The sequence below is a fragment of the Lolium rigidum genome, chromosome 3 (assembly GCF_022539505.1).
Source record: "Lolium rigidum isolate FL_2022 chromosome 3, APGP_CSIRO_Lrig_0.1, whole genome shotgun sequence".
Taxonomy (NCBI): domain Eukaryota; kingdom Viridiplantae; phylum Streptophyta; class Magnoliopsida; order Poales; family Poaceae; genus Lolium; species Lolium rigidum.
Window position 1 is genome coordinate 336,139,940 of NC_061510.1, and position 12,418 is coordinate 336,152,357.

At 44.7% G+C, this 12,418-nt stretch overlaps 2 protein-coding genes across 2 annotated transcripts; both read right to left on the bottom strand.

Annotated features, from left to right (window-relative positions):
- Positions 1-6,465: 6,465 nt before the first annotated feature.
- LOC124700104 (uncharacterized tRNA/rRNA methyltransferase YsgA-like) lies at positions 6,466-8,273 on the bottom strand. The gene is made up of 4 exons (XM_047232287.1): positions 7,964-8,273; positions 7,561-7,843; positions 7,354-7,404; positions 6,466-6,889 (listed from the first exon to the last, which is right to left on the bottom strand). The coding sequence occupies exons 1-4, from the start codon at positions 8,248-8,250 to the stop codon at positions 6,470-6,472; spliced, it is 1,041 nt and encodes a 346-aa protein (XP_047088243.1). The 5' UTR covers positions 8,251-8,273; the 3' UTR covers positions 6,466-6,469.
- A 1,883-nt stretch (positions 8,274-10,156) lies between these two features.
- On the bottom strand, positions 10,157-12,205 carry LOC124700105 (ferredoxin C 2, chloroplastic-like). Its single transcript, XM_047232288.1, has 8 exons — positions 12,059-12,205; positions 11,731-11,983; positions 11,581-11,644; positions 11,260-11,348; positions 10,679-10,747; positions 10,505-10,549; positions 10,261-10,319; positions 10,157-10,167 (listed from the first exon to the last, which is right to left on the bottom strand). Exons 1-7 carry the CDS (start codon positions 12,082-12,084, stop codon positions 10,275-10,277), a joined length of 591 nt encoding a protein of 196 aa, XP_047088244.1. The 5' UTR covers positions 12,085-12,205; the 3' UTR covers positions 10,157-10,167; positions 10,261-10,274.
- Between the last annotated feature and the right edge of the window lie 213 nt (positions 12,206-12,418).

Sequence of the window (12,418 nt, forward strand, 5' to 3'; positions counted from 1 at the left end):
CAAAACAATGAAGATTAATTAGCTGTATGTAGCGAAAGCATTAGACTAAAATCCCGTGTGTCCTCGAGAACGTTTGGTCATTATAAGTAAACAAACCGGCTTGTCCTTTGTGCTAAAAAGGATTGGGCCACTCGCTGCAATTATTTCTCTCGCATTTTACTTACTTGCACTTATTTCATCTGTTACATCAAAACCCCCGAATACTTGTCCGTGAGCATTTACGAGTGAAACCTTCATCGAAACTGCTTGTCAACACCTTCTGCTCCTCGTTGGGATCGACATTCTTACTTATCGAAGATACTACGATACACCCTCTATACTTGTGGGTCATCAAGGTCCACCAGCGGCTTGCCGGAGTCGCGGATGGACAAGGCGATCGCCGCGTCGAGGTCGCCCCTCCAGGCGTCCTTGTCGTTCATGGACGCCAAGAACGCCGCCCGCAGGCCTGCGCAGTCCTCGGGGTCGTCGCTGCTGGCGATGAGCCGCTGCTGCCGCTCATACTCCGCCAGCAGCGCCGCCTGCGACGCTTCCTCCGGCTCTTCCTTCACCTCCGGCTTCGGGATGAGGAGGGCGCCGCCGCGCCTCCCTTGCTGCCACCGGTTGCCGCTGCCGCTGCCGCCACGCCTCGTGTTGACGGGCGTCGCCGGCTCCTCCTTCATCTCCCGTTTGGGAATGGTGTACGGCGCCGACCGGTAAGACGAGGACGGCGTCGATCGCGCCGGTCCTGAGGAAGAAGAGTGCGAGGAGGACGAGTACGTCGTCCTCCTCGGCTGCCATTGAGGAGACGGCGGCGGCGACGACGGCATCTCCAGCCCTTGGAGCGCCGTTGCGGATGCCGCGGATGACGTTGTCGAGGGTGCGACCCGAACGCCCCGCAACGGGCGCGGCCGTCCTTGTTCCGAGCCTGTTGGGGCCGCCGACGAGGTTCTCGGTGCTGTGCATCTCGACATCGTACTTGGCCTTGAAGTACGTGGCCCACCAGGCGTCGTTGCCCTTGGCCGCCCATGTCGGATCTGCCCGCTCCTCGGCGGTGAGTTGAGCCCGCCGGGCCTTGATGGCGAACCTCCATTGATCCGTGTCCGGCTTCGGCGGCGGCGGGATGCCAATGCCGTTCACGGACATCTTCCAGCCGCCGCTGCTTGGCAGCCGCATGCCCGGCGGGACTGGATACCGGGCGTGGTACAGCGCCCACGTCTGCGCCACGGTGAGGCTGCCGCGGCCGAAGCCGTTCGCCGCGGCGATCTTGCGGGAGGACGAGGTCGACATTTTTTTGGAGCGGCGAGGAGAAGATCTGGGAGGGGGGAGGCGGCGGCGATTGTGATGAGCGGCGAGAACTGCAGGGCGTCTTAAAACAGCGGCGGCAGCGGGTGGTTGCACGCAATAACTCCGGCGCGGACGGCCACGCGGCCATGCACGACGAGACGCGTCCCTGCGTCGCCTGGGAAAACAGGGACGCCATTAACGTCGCTTGACCAAAGGTAGGCGACGAGGTTTTAGCCTTCCGTGCCGCCGACGGGTCGGCCCCGCCACTCCCCGCCTCGCTTTCGTTGTGTCCGGCGTGCCCGGTGCGTCCCCTGTGGGACGGGGACGGGCTCGGGGCGCCGGACACCGTATGGGGGCGCGCCGGACAAAAATGGTCTTTGGGGGACGCGGCTGGAACGGTTTTTTTGTCCGGCGCGCTCCAAATCCCTTTAGGGGACGCGGCTGGAAATGCTCTAAATATACTGACTATAGAACCACATTCCCTGCATTGCTCAAGTACTATAGAACCACATTCCCTGCAATGCTTGTTAAATATACTGACTAGTTAGTATTACCTATGTTTCATAATATAAAACGTTTTGGCAAACTAGTTAGTTTGCCAAAACGTCTTACATTATGGAACGGAGGTATTACATGTATTGTTTCATTGGTTTCTCCAACTTCTTAGCATTACATAGTGCCAGACAACGAATCAGTGACAAATCAACTTTATTTCTTGAAATTGCATTCATTCATGGGTAGCATCAGCACAGCTGATCAGGTTTCATAGAATTTTGTTCTATCTTAAATTTGTCATCAGTCACTAGTGCTTCCGTACCAAAAAGAAAAAGGTTATGGCTGACTCTGTATTCTCGAAGTACTTCCTATGTAAATATAGTACTCCGTGTGCTTTATATTTAAAGCAAGTGGATGGTTGCTCACCATGTCAGCATGCAATCCGTACATACCCTATTTACCCGCACTCCATTCCAGTTCTAGCGGGCAGGCAAAACAGTGTCCGTCAAAGGTTTGCTTAAGTGGATGGGTGGTTGAGCAGAAATCTCCTTCACTGGCTAGTCAGTTGTTTACAGATAATAGAGAGCTCTTGCTTGAAGCAGAAATAAATCACTTACTCCAAGTGTAAGATGAGAAATTTCACAACACGACATACACATATGTCGTAAGAGGAATTCACTTATCAGTCATCTATAGCAAACTTTGCAGGAGTGCATAGAAGCTAGGTAAAGATGATTGGGATTTCGTAAAAACGACAAAACAGATAATGTTACCCAAGAAAAATAGGAAAAGAAATTATCATATAAACCAATCATGGCAACCCTAGTACTCTAAAGACAAAAGCAACGGACCACAAGATACTGTGTATGGTGGAAAACATTGGTGCAGTCATAGCAGTTATCACAAAGGCAGAAATGTTGCATGTGCTCGTAAAATCCTCTATGAAGTGGGAAAACAAGAGCCCTTGAAAAATAGTGTTTTTGTGTCAATGACCACATCCATGTGAATGAGAAGGGGCACTAACATCGTAGTGACTGACAGGCGTGCATGTGTCAATTACAATAATCAACAACAAAGTTTCAGTATGAGTCAGGATACTCTTAAGAGTTAACAAAGCAAGCCTTCACCTGAAAGAAATCCCTTAATTTGAAGCACCAACTACTAAGGTCAAAACAGGTTGAAGTGCCGCAAAAGCAACTCATAGTTGTGGCTTACTTGACGGCAACACCAAGTCAGTTCAGTAATGGCAGATCACATGTAAGATCTCGTAATAAAGCTGTAGACGATGTCATTGTGGTGCAGACATATTGCCAGGTGTTTTGCTGATCTCAATTATCAATAGTTGGATTCCACTTCGAAAGTGCTCCACACTAGCAAGCACTTTGAACCAAAGTGAATAACCAAACGAACATAAATACCTTGCCCTGCCCTGGCTGGCACAATACTGACAAGCATCATATACTCACATATCTACTTTTTTATGTATCGATGAATGACTTCACTTGCACATTCAATGCTAGTTGCTAAAACAAATACTGTAGTTGAAATTTTCTCTCCATGGATACCATACACCAATAGCGATGGCAAATCTAGTTCAGATAGTTGATGACCACGGTTTGGACAATGATTAGACTTTTAGCTGATAAATCACTATGCCAAGTGATACCTCTTTTATGTTGACTGCTGGGCCAGGCCCTATGGTCCAGCTGAAAGGATCAAATACTTGGACGATGTAGGCAAGTGTAAGGCACCATTTATGCTGACTTCTGGGGAAGCCCAGCTGGTCTGGTAATTTAAAAGGCTTACTCATAGCAAGCTTTATAGAGTTTTTTTTTTTGTCCCCAGTGTTAAAGGATCAAAATTCTTGATTAAACCTACTCCTTCCGGCCCAAATTAATCAACAAAGTCATATACTATGTCCAGTACAAGTGTACTCCTAAGCTGCACCAATTAATTTGAGGTGGAGGGAGTACTAAAGGTAATACTCAACATGTGACTTCATGGGTCAAAGAGACAACAATGATTTATTGTTGAGTTTTCTTATTAAATTATAAATATTTATCATTGTTGAGTTTTTCTTATTAAATTATAAATATTTAAATACCCTCATTGTCATGAGATTTCCTTAGTACCACCAACTCATCAAGGGTGGTAAGGATTCGAGGGCTAAGTGTCAGAAACAAAACAGTATTTTTCTTCACTATCAGTCACATGTCAGAAACAAACATCCACGAAATATATAAGAATCAGGCAAGCAGGTAACTTAAGGAGCTAAAGTTCTGCTATATGTATGGTGTTTGAGTTGTAACATAAATAAAATATACCACCTGCAACTGAAACATTCAGAGACTCAAAAAAACCTTACTATGAAAAAAAAATCCCTAAACCAAATCATATCTTTCCTATGAAACACACTGCCAAGAGCTACATACAACAAATCATATAGTTTACTCCAAGCAAAAAACCTCCACAGAGAATCAAAATTTAATGGTTAATGTGTGGTTCCTCAAACTACAAAATGTTGAACAAATCTTGGGCACCTCAGATGGGTGGACCACCTATTAGAGATTTGTTATTTAATACCACTAATGTCCACGAGATCCTTTCAATAGCTACTTCTCCTTATGTTAATCGTATCATCTTTACTCCAAGCAAAAAAACATCCACAGCGAATCATATCTTTTATGAAATTAAAAGACAACATCAATGCACAAGGAATCAAATAGGAAAAAATTGATGCTACACGATTCGTTTATGTCTCTATATAAGCACAATGAATAAAATTGGAACAACAAGCATCACCCATTAGCTATAAGAACACCTCTAGCTCTAGATTGTCGAAGGAAAAGGCTAGCTTGTGCTCATGGGGATTATCATGAGCAACACACAGGCTTTATGCTTTGTAGCTCTGATTGTTATATCTAACTTGCACTACTGCCCTTGTCATGCATCCGATGGCCATATAGGTAATATATTTGTTTTCAATCTACAGTTCTTCTTTTTTATTATCTTAGCATACATTCAAATCGATCCACATGCATACATACCAAAGTGGCTACTCTGTAATTTACTAGTCACGTTGTTCCTCTGAATGCCTTGGTTTGCGCAGGTATTACAGGAGGGGATCTAGGACATACATGAGGTACATGCTTGGTGGTGACACTACGACAAAACGGTGCACAGAGATTTGCTATGCAATGGGCAGTATCTACAATCCCGACGCAAGTTACATTCAATTCTGCGATAAAAGTGCCACATGCCAGTATTGCTGTGTCATGTACTAATGCTCTAGCAAGCATGGGCGGATCTAATGGGGGTGCCATGCATTCCATGGCAACCCCTGCGAAATTTCAAATTTAGTTTTACTCCATATTATCTTGAGTTTTTTTCTTGCAGCATATATTATATAGAATTAATATAGATGTTCGTATGTGAAACATATATCAAAGTCCATACATGAATCACACATTCAAAACCTAACCATTCTAACTCTAATCCCACTGGCATGCTTATGAGGAGTGAAGACAGTGAACCGCACCACAAAACCCCAAACCATGTAATCTCTCACTCACAGAATTAACTCTCCAATACACTTCAGGTTCACAAAATTTTACAACTCCGAAATATTATTGTGATTTTGATGGGCCAAAATATTTATATCTCAAAATTAGACTCAAATCACACATAAGTTAAAATTTATGATCAAACTCATAAAAAATTCCTAAAACAACGTAAAATTTTCCAAATTTTGGTCCTTTTCAACGAGGGCCAAAATAGTAAACTATTTGTTTTAGTCTTTTTAATTTTAATCCTATGCACTGTATTTGTGGTACCATGTCATACATGATAACTAAATTATGTGTGTAATATATGGGATCTTTCTTCTTCCAGTTCCAGCTTGTTGTGACCCTTACACAAGACTGACAACCAAAGTATATTTGGCTTAGCTTGAGCATTCGGTGCTATAGTTGCTAAGACAAATTGTTCAAGTTTTCTTTCCATGGGTACCATACATCAGTAGCGAAGGAAAATCTAGTTCAGCTGGTTAATGTTGTATCTACATATTCTAAGCATCCGACACCAAAATTCGCAAAATGATTGAACTTTTAGCTGATAAGCGATTTCTACTAGTTCAGTTCCATACATGAACATATATCTACATATTATATAGAATTAATATAGATGTTCGTATGTGAAACATATATCAAAGTCCATACATGAACCAGATGGGAGGATTCATATGGCAAGTGTAGATCTCGTTTAGGCTGGCTGCTGGGCCAGGCCTTCTAGTCTGGCTGAGAGGAAGCAATACTTAGACCGCGGGTGGTAAGATTCTTATGGCAAGTGTAAGACATCATTTATGCTGCTTTTTGGAAAACCCCAGATGGTCTGGTAATTGGAAAGGCTCATACCCAGCTTTACAGAGTTTTTTTTTTCCATTCCCAGTATGAAAGGATCGAAACCCTTGATATATGCTCAAGATTTTCCATATATTGTCCTAAGATTTCTTTACTACTATCAAGGGTGGTCACAACCCTTGATATATGGTCGAGGTTTTCCATATATTGTCCTGAGATTTCTTTACTACTATCAAGGGTGGTAAGGGTTTGACGACTGCGTGCCAGAAACAAAATGGTATGTTTTCTTCACTTCCAATAAGATGTCCGAACAAGCAGCCACAAAATATACAAGACTCGGACAAGAAGGTAACTTAAGGAGCTAAAGTTCTGTTATATGTTTCCTGTCTGAGTTGTAACATAAATAAAAATATACCACCAGCAACTGAAACATTCAGAGATTCGAAAATACCTTCCATAGGAATGCTTACAAGTTCACAACCTTGGATGGTCTCTTCGGAGAGGCCATTGCCCTCACTTCCTAACACTAAGCATAGAGACTTACTCATCAGAGAATCTGCTAGCTCTTTGGACAGCGGGCGAGTCTCTTCAAAACCATCACTGCCGCTTTTTGGATGGCCTGCCAACATCTTCATGTCATATTTAGTCACCAAACCTTGAAGATCACACCAGTTACCGGAAACAACCGGAAGGTGCAGAGAGGCTCCTCGAGCTGCACGAAGAGCCTTTTCATTGAAAGGGTCACAGCAAGCTGGAAGAAGAAATACCGCATCCTGTTGATTGTTGGATCTACATGTTACTAGAAGAATAAAAGTTTGCAAAGAGAAAAACGGAAAAGAAACAGATGGCACTTTGCAGAGTCGTAAGTTTCCTGAATCAGAGATACTTAATGCACCTGTGCAAATATTTTGAGTATAATGACGCTTCTACTATTTTAACCCATCACAATATACTCATTTTGCCTGATGAAGCATCAACTTCAAAAATATCACAAATGGCGGGTTATACTATCACCCGACAAATGTCTGAAACCTAACAATTGGATGCTTTCCATTCTCTCACACTTCAGATTATTTTACCTTCATGATCACATAAATCTAAAACAGATTACTAAAGGATAAAATAAATTCTCTCATAATAACCTTCATACCCATTAACCGAATCATGTGATATATGAATTGTGTAGATTAGTAAGTGAAATAGCCATGGACGGCAGCGGAAGCAGAGATTTGCATACCCATTTGAAAGCACAAGCCGATCTTATCAACGTTCCAAGGTTACCAGGATCCTGGCAAGTAGCGGGACCATGAATGGCATCAGATGCGTTGTACAAAATGCAAATAAAAGAAATAAACAATGTACAATGTGTCCAGCCCCTCCTATTTGGATAGCAAAAATTATAGCAATTGCCTCTTCACAATTGTTGAATATCGCTAATTTTCACCTGAATCCCATCAAGGACTAGAATCCTATTTGGAGACTGATGAAACAATCCATCAAGTCCAGCCCCTCCTTCGTCTCCATTGAGGTCACAGAAATGCTTCGGCATGTGCATGACAGCAATCGCCTCAGTGGAATCAACTGACCGCATCCCGGAAATCTTCTTCATCACAGTGGCGCTCACATACACAACATCGCCAGAGAGCTCATGCAATTCATCCGGGATCTCTACACCGTCCAAGAGAAGCAAGCAGTCGATGGATGCGAAACCAAGCGCACAAATCTCCCTGCAGCAAACACCACGGAGAAGGATGAGCATAGAATCAGAAATGGCAGGATAATACGAGAATTCACAGGACGTACGGACACTGTGAGAAGGGGACCAGAGAGACGGGAGCGAAAGGTACCTGATAGGGGCGAGGCCGACGAGGAGGAGGCGTCGGCAGGATCGGCGGTACGCGGCGGAGTCCCGGAGCTTCACGCAGTGCTTCACCAGGGGATTCGCCACGCTCGCCACCTGCTTGTGCTTTTGCCCGCCCCAAAGAGAAGACGCCTTCGACGCGGCCGTCACCGCGTCAGCGTTCGCGGCGGCGCGGGGAGCGGCCAGGCAGCGAGAAGGGAAGGCGCGGACCGAGTGCGCTGGGGAGCTGGCCACCGGGAGCAATGGCGGTGGCGGCGAGCGCGCCAGTAGCATTGCGGCGTGGTATGTCTCGCTCGGTCGCTCCTTTGGCATTTGCGTCGGGGGAACCCGTCTTATCTACTCGTTGAAACCAACGTGTTAGATGAACGACTGCATGTATTTCCTGTAAAAAGAACTACTGCATGTAGCTTAAAAAGAACCAATTTCATTTTTACTCATATTTAGGCATTTTAAAAGTTTGGGCCATCTTTGTTTGAAAAATGTCATTTAGGCAATGATGTGAGGTGACGATCGAGTTTCGAACAAACGGATGGAGAAGAGAATGCTAGACGTATTGAGCTTTAGTTATTGTTATTGCGCCACATTAATCTAACATATTAACATATTGGCATTAACAGGTTAAACTGTGTGCAAAGTTTAGTTATTGTTATTCCACCACATTAAACCCTAAATCCTCAATAGTTTAGTTATTGTTATTCCGCCACATTAATCTAGCATATTAACATAATATGTGTCACAAATAGACAACTAGAATTTAGAGAAAATTTCACAAACCACAACTACTGTGGTAAGGTTTTCACACAACCGCGGCCGAAAGAAATTTTATCAGAAAATCACAAATTTTGGAGTAAGTCATTTTTGGATAGCACAAATCTCATGAATTTTAAAGCTTCCGCTGACAACTTGTGCCCACAAATTAGGTGCCACATGGCAGAGGAGACGTTTCCGAGAACCGCAAGTTTGAATCTTTGAGTATTTTTCAATCGAAGTTTACAAAAATTATGCAAAAACTTTGTTATGGTTTAGTTCATGTTCGGTCTGCAGAAGACTGGAAAGAACCATTTCATCTGCCATATAACACCCAGCTTGTGGTCTTGTGGACCTGGGTTATCAGAAACAGTCTCAAACTTACTAAATTGTGAGATTTGAGTTTGCTGAAACAATTTACCCCAAAAGTTGTGGTTTCTGATAAAGTTCCCTACCATTGTGGTTTTGTGAAAGCCTAGCCCCCAACAATCATGGTTTTGTGAAATTTGCCTAAAATTTTAAAAGTGGAATTTATTCTTGAAACAACATGGCCAGCAGGTAACTGATGTTCGTTCATAGCTGTTCGCTTCAATATTGAATTCCAATCGATGTCTTTGTATTCTGTTGTTTCAGTTTACAGAGACTGGTACTACAGCGAATCATAACTCCTGTTTTAGTTATGTTCCTCATGATAAGAACACACCGCATCTTCAGCTTTTTTGATGTATCCACGGGTAAGGGAACGTGGTTTAACTAATTGGTGGCAACCACGAAATTGCATGGGTGAACCTGGGAGCAAGCGCACCCTATATGGGAAAAAAATATAATAATTTAGAAAAAGGTCAAAAAAATTCAAATGTTTTTGGGAATCAAAGATGATCATGTATTGTACTCGTATACGAAAGATTCACCATGGAATAACTTCTCTTGTTTCCTGGGTGAAAAAAACAGACTTGAAGGTCCTATATTAAAGTACTATTCACGCTATATTCGTCATAGATTTGTTTTTTTTTGCCTGAAGTCAATGTGAAACATTTTTTTGGCCAAACAAATTTATACGAGTACAATACTTGATTATCTTTGATTTCCAAAAGGATTCGAATTTTTTTGACTTTATTTGAAATTACTACATTTTTTAGATTATATAGGGTGCGCCTGCACCCGAGAGCCAAAAGTCCGGGTCAGTGGCAACCACTGCTAGAATATTCCAGTCATTGCACTGAAGATTGAGGGCTAAGTAGCTCGCATCTTTACATTCACTCCACAGCGTTCTTCGTCTACCAAGTGCGAAAAATGAGAAATGGCATCTCTACAAGAAACATATTTGCACATCCGAAATTGCAGAAGTACAGGACACGCAACATGGAGAGTAGTGTGCCGAAATGATTCTATTTACTCTATAACCTACCAACTGGCGGAACGACTCGTACATGCCATGTATCTCTGTAAAAAGAAAGAGGAGACAGAGTTATAATTGGTGAAACAAATAATGAGGAGATTTGATATTACAGGAATGAAATTTACGGTGGCGCAAACCTGTTATGCACGTATCACTCATCTCCCATTGCAAGCTCTAGCGCGTAATCATCTCTATCCTGAAAGGGAAAACAAATGTGTCGATTTCGTGTTAGGAAGGTGCACATATAAGAGGGAATAACAACTCGGTCGATAACCACAGCCATCAGCACACGTTATGCGCTGGTGCCACACAGATTTCTCTGCTCAAGGTGTCCCACGACATAAACCGCAGTTTGTAAATAAGCAAGTTCGTAATACTCACAATAGGCCCTCGTGCAAAATATCTTCCAAACTGGAGCCAGTATACCTATAAATTGAGATGGATCATCCTTAGTGGCGCAATCATCAGATTTGAAAAGAATTTCGTAGTTCCTACTGTACATTTGAACTATACAAGTCTTAGGCCTTCAGAAGATAGCTTTGCAGATGCGCTTACCTCATCTTCATCTTGAGTTTCAACCTCAACATCGGAGGATGGGTAACCAACACATAGCAAGGCATACCCCTGAAAATGAACCCGTACAAATGTGACATTTGGATTTAACTTTTCAGTTTGTAGAACTGCAGCATCACAATGAACGATGGAAGACATAACATATAAATTGTATAGGAGCACAGCTAGAACGCCTGATTTAAATACTAGTTGAAATCCCTTGGAATTAGGGTACAAAACCATAGGATTGCCCGATTAATCTCAATAAATCATTTCCAAATCATCTCTCTTCCTACAACCTTTCCAAGTCTCCCAATCTAGATAAATGCAACAGTTCATAACATAATGTTACTAGGATGACGCATAAAGCTAAATGCCACAGCAATACTAATCACAGGAATACCGCGCAATGCAGGGAATAAGACTGAGTTGGATTATGTGACGATAATGCTGCAGGCTGCAGCCCATAGACAAATGATGATATAGCTGAACTTGAACAGGAAAATAGAGCAGCCATAGACCATTTTTTGACAGTAAGGAACATGAAGATCCCAATGACAACGAAACATACAAAGTGGGTTTACCTTCTCCCTTAATTCAGCAGATATTCCAAGTGCTTCAGGCTGTCTAATCTGCCCTGATTTTATCCGCACCGCGCAGCTAGTACAGCAACCTGACCATCAGCACATGGTTTCCTGATTCAGCAAGTTGTCTCTAGATCATAGCAAGCAAATGAAGATCTTACGCTAGTCGGAGGGGAAATTAAGGTACGGCAGTACCAACTGAATTCTAAATACTGCAGCAACTACTCGAGTCCATAAACAATAGGAATAGCATGCATCATCTTGCTTAATTCAGTTGTTCTGTTCCCACTAAGGATTGACAAAGGAAGCATTGTATTGTACCATGGCGGCACGCGAACGGGAGCGTGATGTCCTGCGCCTCCGCCGTGTGCAGAATGTACTGGTCCTGCACGCGGCCGTCGCCAGACCATTGACACCAATCAAGACCAGCAACATCTCAACAAGGAGGAACCGAGACGCACGCGCAGATACCTGGGGCACGACGAACTCGTGGACGACCCCGCGCTCCCGGTCGTGGACGGTGACCTTGTGGGTCGCGACGCCACTCGCCGTGGCAGGCGCGGCGGCGGGCGCCTGCTGCAGCTCCGAGGCGCGCGCCCTCGTGCCGCGGACCGGGCGGCGACCACCGGCGCGCAGTGGCGTAGCGGAGGCTGCGAGGACGTTCGGGGTCCCCTCGCTTCTCCTCCACGGGCGGCACGGTCCTCCGTGCGCGCCCACGCGAGCCCTGCGAGGAGAGCTTGGATGAGTGAGTGAGGTACAGAGTTAGGAGAGAGGGAGGGCGTGGAGTGCGCGCGCGTACGTGGTCGCGGCGGGGCACGCCGCCATCCTGGCCTTGGGCTGTCTGTAGGCGGCGGGCCGGCGAGACGAGGCGCGGCCGGCGAGGAGCGGGAGCGGCGAAGTTCGGAGCGGTTTGATTGGCTTGGAGCAGATAAGGGGGGCGGCGAGGAGGCTCCGTGCCGTTAACTCAAAGCTGGCGCGGTGTGGGTGTCGCTGTGAGGCTGTGACCGTGTCACCATGTGCCCTCACGAGTCGGCGCGTGGCCATAAAGAGGGACGGGGATTCAGTGACTGGCTGTAGGCCAGTCACGCCGTAACTGGCTATGCCATCCACGCGACATTTTACATCCAACGGTCTCCAATCAATTGATTCGAAAATTTTG

Coding starts and splice junctions, on each gene's coding strand:
- LOC124700104 (XM_047232287.1), bottom strand. CDS start 8,250: ATGCTACTGGCGCGCTCGCCGCCACCGCCATTGCTCCCGGTGGCCAGC. Junction 7,844..7,963: donor GTCGGCCTCGCCCCTATCAG/GTACCTTTCGCT, acceptor TGTTTGCTGCAG/GGAGATTTGTGCGCTTGGTT. Junction 6,890..7,353: donor CGGCTTGTGCTTTCAAATGG/GTATGCAAATCT, acceptor AACAATCAACAG/GATGCGGTATTTCTTCTTCC.
- LOC124700105 (XM_047232288.1), bottom strand. CDS start 12,084: ATGGCGGCGTGCCCCGCCGCGACCAC. Junction 10,748..11,259: donor CTGCTGAATTAAGGGAGAAG/GTAAACCCACTT, acceptor GTTCATTTTCAG/GGGTATGCCTTGCTATGTGT. Junction 10,550..10,678: donor AAACTCAAGATGAAGATGAG/GTAAGCGCATCT, acceptor CTCAATTTATAG/GTATACTGGCTCCAGTTTGG.